The sequence below is a fragment of the Phocoena sinus genome, chromosome 4, assembly GCF_008692025.1.
Source record: "Phocoena sinus isolate mPhoSin1 chromosome 4, mPhoSin1.pri, whole genome shotgun sequence".
NCBI lineage: Eukaryota > Metazoa > Chordata > Mammalia > Artiodactyla > Phocoenidae > Phocoena > Phocoena sinus.
In genome coordinates this window covers 58,378,486-58,385,478 of record NC_045766.1, presented here as the reverse complement: position 1 = coordinate 58,385,478, position 6,993 = coordinate 58,378,486, and the positions used below count along the sequence as shown (strand labels likewise).

At 34.6% G+C, this 6,993-nt stretch overlaps 1 protein-coding gene across 9 annotated transcripts in view; it reads right to left on the bottom strand.

Annotated features, from left to right (window-relative positions):
- Positions 1–6,139: 6,139 nt before the first annotated feature.
- FXR1 (FMR1 autosomal homolog 1) overlaps positions 6,140–6,993 on the bottom strand; it is a 57,314-nt gene continuing 56,460 nt past the window's right edge. For all 9 annotated transcript variants that reach the window (XM_032629494.1, XM_032629492.1, XM_032629498.1 and 6 more), the window contains one exon: positions 6,140–6,567. In XM_032629494.1, coding sequence (XP_032485385.1) covers positions 6,397–6,567 — 171 coding nt within the window. In that variant the 3' untranslated portion in view covers positions 6,140–6,396. The remainder of the gene's footprint in view (positions 6,568–6,993) is intronic.

The window sequence follows — 6,993 nt, the reverse complement described above, 5'->3', positions numbered from 1 at the left end:
TTACCTTTTTCAAGTAGAAGAATCCATATTTCACTAAAAGCCGTTAGGCAAACCTACCATTTTTCTTGGGTAAAAAAGTCACCTTTTTTATGAAGGCTCTAGATCATGGTAATTGATGCAAGTATGATGATCTGTAAGAGAGCCTTCATCTTTTAATGGTATTTTCTTACAAAATGCTTGTGTATTAACATTTATTGACTGTTTACAATGTGCTAGCGTTGTGCTAAGCATTTCCCCCTTACCCGGTAGTAGTTACTATTAAAGTACATTTTACAAGTAATGAAATTGAAGTTCAGTGAGGTTAAGATACTTGCCCAAAGCAACATGCTGGCTGAGAAAACTGATCTTTCTCAAACCGGAAGTTCTACGCTGTTAACCTCCACACTGTGGTACCTTTCACAAATCTGATAACCCAGGGATGTTTTCCTTGGTGGTACTGAGATGTGTGTCTCGTACTTGTCATTACACTTCTACCTTAGGCCCTTTTTATCCACGGGTCCCTTCAGATATAGACTTCTTTAAAAGGGAGGAAGATAATGGTTGAATATAGGACTAGGAATAGGAGGTACAGGTTTCAAGTGAAACTTCATAGCCAGGCAACTTTGAGCAAGGTATCTATGCACTTAGGGCTCTCTGCTTCCTCATCTGTTAAGCGGGGGGGGAAATAACAGCCAACTTAAATTGTGAAGATTTCTCCACTTTATGGATAGGAAATTGAAAAACTAGAGCAAATGCTTTCTGAAGTTGCACAGCTACTGAAACTATAAGCCCTGAATATCTTCTCCAATTTACTATCTTTATTTATAATTTGGTTCTCTATATATTAGTCCTTAATACATGCCTATTCACAGCCTTAATGTTTAGAACTGGCATACCAGAGCTTTAGTTTCGTTACTTAGCCTCTTTCCTTTTGCCTTCACTGGGCCTCTAGGTTGACAACAGATGAGTCCTATGCTACTTAATAAACTTTATAAACCTGCTTTGCTGGTGATGAAAGTAGGCTGTAATGGGTGGTCCTGAAGTCGAATCTTTTCCCACCCTTATTTTTAAGCAAATTCTCTTGTCTTCAGCTGTTTTACAAATGATGGGAATATCTATAGAAGCATTTAACAAGTCATACAGACCCAAACCATTCAAGAAATAATTGAGAACATGTATGAAAATGGAACACAAGCCCATTTTCTGATTCTAGAAGCTTGTTTATATAGTTTTCTCTGCTATCCTTAATTTCCTGTGCTCTAAATCACAACAAACAGAAGCAAGAAGGGTAAAAGGCAGCTAGATGTAAAATGAGAAGTGGAAGAAACTGGATAACTAGTATCTTAACACAGGGTAAAAACCTAAACATGTTGGACTATGCCACACTAAAAAGCTATGTAGTATTCGGCACACTGAAAATTTATTTTCTACCTTAAAGAAAACCTTGTATCAGAAGTAATTTAAATTAATCCAGGCAGAATGCTTCATTTAAGAGTTAACCAAGCTTAAGTTTAAACACTTCAGGCTAAAATACTGAGTTCTACTGTTTCAATGAGAATTTATAAGGCACCTTTCTGTTGTTAACAACCTATAAAAGTTGTTTTGCATTTCAGAAGTGTGTGATGGGGTCATTATTTTGTTCAGCATAAATGATCCCCCAAATGTTAATTACAATGAAAATTTAGAAGTTGGCTCCAAAACTTAAAAGGCCAGAATATGGTAGAAAGAAATCTATAAATCTGAGGTAAAGTAAAAAGCACTTACTTAGAATGCTAGAATAGGTTTTTAGTTAAAGAACCCTGGACTGAGAGTAACCTTGAGTACCAGGAAACTTAAATGACTTAAGCTCTGCTTTTTTGTTGCTGGCACTGCTGTCCAGTGTTGTGTATCTGCTTAGAGCCAACTGTTGCTTTAGCAACAGGATATAGAAAGAGCTATCCAGTGTTAACCTGTTATTCCTGACCCAATGACAAGGTCGTAGTCCAGTGTTAGGGTATAATCTGGAACAAGTTAACACTTGCTGTGACCTTAGTGCTGTTTCAGTTAATGGAATTTCAAGTGAAGTATTTACGTATTTTTCTTTACAACCTGAAAACAGCCAGGTGAAAAATGAAGTTCAAAGAGGTTGAGGTATGAGCTCCAGGGAACAATTAAGCATAGATTAGTTCATCTAGAAAAACTATGGGAAAATTTCTGTAATGAAAACAGTCTCTAACCTAGAAAATAAGTAGCTACATTTGACAATCCATCAAGTAAAAAGGGTATGAAACATTCAGAAAATATCCCTGTGGTTTCACCCTAATTTGAGAAACTGCTAACTAGTATACTTAATAGTGGGACTTTGAAATTGAGAATGTTAGTGAAAAATAATTCTGCCCTTCTTTTATCTTTAGATTGTATACAATATAGCTGGAAATGTCTGGGACAGATATAAATAGAAAACAAACACCATTTTAATTCAGCATACTCCTTAAGAGTACATGGTTAAGTATCACACAGGATCTAACATATGATTACACTCAAGTTATATTATATTGGAAAGGCCTTTATGGGATCACCTAGTCTAGGCCTCTCTAGTTGGATGAAACGGAATATAGAAAAAGTTTGTACAACTAAGATAGTAACTCCCAATTCTGTGCTTCAGTAGCCTGAAACAGTAATATAGAAGATACAGATGAATCTGAATCTAAAGTGACCCACTGATAAACCATTTTAAAAAACAAAATTAATATTTTCCTTATATACACCTCCCTCATCCAATAATTAGGGCTTTTCTGGATGATTAGACCCTTGCTTGGATTTCTGGAGTAAATGATTATACCTTAAAACGTATTATTAGGTTGTCTCTTCTGTGGGTCAAAACTGGTCAGCTCCCAGCAATTTCCTATGGTTCAACATAACTGATGTTTTCAACCAGCAGTTGAGTGCAGTTTCAAATTACCACCACTTGCCAAAAGTTTTACTATAGCAGATTGCAATTATTGCTTTATTGCAACAGTTCCCTGAAATAAAACCCAAATGCTGTCATAGGTTAATCATGGGTTATAAGTGAATATTATCCATTCAAGCATACTAGTAAAAAACTAAAATTTTAAAATAAGGGACCTGCAAATTCACCATATCAGATATCCTTATAAAGGGTACAGGGGATCCAAGTTGTAAATAGCAAAGATAGGGAGACTGAGACTTTACAATGAACACCCTACTTGTTGCCTTTTGGAATTTTGCCAAACCCACAGATCCAATTCAAGTTCCTTGAAGCCTTAGAAAATCTAAATATACAAGTAATCTTCCTTTATTCATTTCCAGTAACCGCCAATCATCTGCTTACGGCATAAGCTCATTGTAGGCACAGCCTATAAGAATATTAACTAGTTGGTTTCAACCTGAAAAAAGTCAATCTGTTTGCAGAGGACACAAATGGTAGGTACTATTTCCCAATCTACCAGCAACATTCAGTTAACATACCAACTTTGCAGAGACCCTTCTGAGGTTAAACACTAGACTCATAGCAAACAGTAGCTACAAAAATACTTCCAAAGGTGATGGATCCCAGCCATAAAAGAACGGCTGACATGAATGGAGATCCAGGACAAATAGTAAAACACCAGCTTAGTGTTTTCCTGTTCTTTGGTTATTTTGCTTGTCTGTATATACCTGGACTTGCTTTTTAAAGAATATTTACTTAAGCTACTACCTCCCTCAGCCTTGTCCTAAGCAACGTCTCAGTTTTCAGGAACTCACTGGTTTGATATGCTGTTACCTCCACATTAAAATAGTTACTTAAAATTAATACTTTTATGTATCCCTATTATAATTTTAACAGTGGTGACTGACCTGTCAACAGAAACCCATACCATTTTGTGAAAGTTTTAGGCCCGTGGAAGGCTTAAAAGAGTGATGCCAAACCCAAGAATCCTAGGCTTCCCAAGGCTTCAGGAAAAGACCATTTTCACCCCCATGTAATCTCAGCTCTTAATTCATGATTTAGTTCAGATATCATACACGATTTCATATATGTATGCTGAAACAATACTTAAGCTGCACAAAACCTTTGGGGGGGCGGGGCTGGGGGGCTGGCAAGTTTTCCCATAGCAACATTCCATGTAACTTGTAGCCAAAAAAGATGCACTCCTCTCAAACTAAGTTTGGAAGGCTACCTCTATCAAGAATAGTTACCTTTGGGGAGTGGGCTTTTCAGTTCTGAATCTGAGCATGTGCTATTAAAAAAAATAATAAATAAAAGGCCTATCATGATTCTGCAGTACATATTTCTAAGGGACATTGGGATTAGTCATTTGTAAATAATGAAATCTTAATACTTACTTCCTAGAATCAGGTTATTAGTTCTAAAAAAGCTCCCTGGGCTAAACCCACTTAAGATGATTTTGTGTTTCTTCCGTTCCCATTGAAACAGTCTTTATAGGAGGATTTTACTGAATATTCTACCTGGAAGAAAATGAAAAATCGTATTTTCTTTATAGCATATTTACCGATTTGGGGATTAATGAAAATTCTTCTCATACCTTATAATTAATTTGTAACTCTACTACTGAAGAGAAGAATAAAAAGGCCAACAATTTTACATGTTTCTGACTTTGGTGGATTAAAAGACATTTGTGGGTAATTTTATTAGGATATGAAATTACTTGATATTATTTATTCAATGTTCAAGGACTGCACTATTCACACTACACCTTAAAATTTTCAGTTATCAGGGTTTTAGGAAAAAGCATGTAATATCATCACAACTTTAACCTCAACAGTAATAAATTTCAGGGCTAGGGTTTTACATACACTGACCTGGCAAATATTTTTAACTATAACCTGAATTGTCCTTCAGCCATAAATTAAAATCACTTAGCTTTTTTATGCACATAAATTAACATAAATTATGCACATAAAAATACTTTTCAGATGCCAAGTGAAAGAGCTTTCTTCTTGCTCAGTAGTCCTTATATAATATTGTAGAGCAACTCCCATAAACCCTCAATTACTTGATATCACCTTGCAACACACTTCGTTTATTAAGACATCTGGCTAAAATATTTACCAAAAATCCATTCATTAGTATAAGAACCTTTAAAATTATTTCCTTGAGAACCAAAAATCAAATTCGTGACATTCCTTATTTAAAAACTGCTCATTATACTTCTTTATAAAAATAACTTTAATAAAGAATCAAAGGCAAAAGTAAAATTCTGGATTTTACCCCAATGCCTTCCAAAAGTTGCCTATGATTAGAATTTTGTTACAAAGACTTTCCTAATATCAAATCTCTGATCAATTCCCTAAACCATTCTATTCTAACACACTAAATTTTAAGTACTAAGATTTCAGATGATTAATTACAAAATGATAAATTGACCAGCTAATATTTTACTACTACTTATGAGCAAGTATAAATGCATCTTAAAAAGCAATCAGAATACTACTCTAGGCCTTTAAGTAGGTCCAACTACTTTTCAACAGTTGGTATAAAAAGTAGAAAGTTAAAAATCAGCAAATGGAAGATCAAAGTTTATTTACTACCTGCATACAAAAACATATTGCACATCAAACAACCAAAATTAAAAAAAAAAAAAAAAAAAAAAAAAAAGGAAAAAGGGAAAAAAAAGAAAAAAGGGGGAAAAAAGAAAAGATACTCTACTGAAGACTAACATGTAGTTTATACAGAATAAACCTTCTGGAAATTGATCTTTTCAGTAGTTCAGGTTATGTCTGAATGGACATGACTAATTCAGCTTAGTGTTTTAACTAAAGCTATGTTTGATTTTTTAAATACTGTACACTTTAATAAATAAACCAAACAAAGCCTCAATGTAGAACAGTCACTGCCAATATCACCCAGTGTCCCTGCAGATGAGAATTTAACAAATGTATTCCAGTGGCCTGCAGATTTTCCTCTACATACAGCATTTTAAAAACACATTAAAACAGACCAGTTTCCAGACTAAACTAATGAAGAAATTACAATTCAGTGCAAAATATCTTAGACTGCATTTCACTCTAGTTTTCCTCAGGTGAAGAAGTGGTTGCATATTATTAAAAATTTAACAAAAGCAGCTAATGCTTTCATAAAGAATATTCCCTTAGGGATCCCACCCCCCACCCACCTCCCCCCATCTCTGCCATATTTTGAAAACAAAATAACATTTCCTATAGCCAGCAACTTTTTTTAATGTTACATATACTATTCTCAAGGCACATCTGATGATATATTTTATAACACAGTAGGTGTCAAAGTATGTTTAACATATGATTTCTTCAGGATCCCTCCCCTTTCTGAATTCCAAATGGAGGAACTGAAAGTGCGATGTAAAGACTGGCGATCCATAATTCTATCTTTGGCAAGCTTGTACAAGCACTATTGTAAAATGTAATGTAAAAGAACTGTAAACTAGGAACTTCTTCAGTTTATGAAACACCATTCAGGACTGCTGCTTCTTGAGTATTTTCTTCTTTTAAGGTATTAGTCTTTTCTTCTCCTGGAGTACGCTGTAGCTTAGAAATTTCATCGCCAGAAGCACTAGTTGGGCCATTTATTGCCTTTTCTGAAGGACCATGCTCTTCAATCACATCTTTTGCCTGCCAAAGGGAGACAACTTTTTCAACTTCTTTATAAATGAAATCTATAGCTGAGGAGGACAATAGCTACATAAACATTAATTAGCTAATAAACAATTTTAGTTTTCACATACCACAATGGATCAAAGAATTAAAACATTCTTAAAATTCAAAACAAATACCAATGTACTCCACCTCTCTGGGCTTTTCAACTCTTTATCTCTAGTATCTAGCGGTGCATAAACCACAGGAAGAATCTGTACCTGTTTACTGAAAACTTGCACCTACTTTCATTTTAACCACTGGAATGCTCACCATATAAAAGATATAAACATTAATACCCTAAGTAACGCAAATAACCACCTACTTACTCACCTTTTTTTTGGAACTCACATTTACATATCAAATCCCTTAAAATATTTAAAAGAACTGAAACTTAAAGGTCTT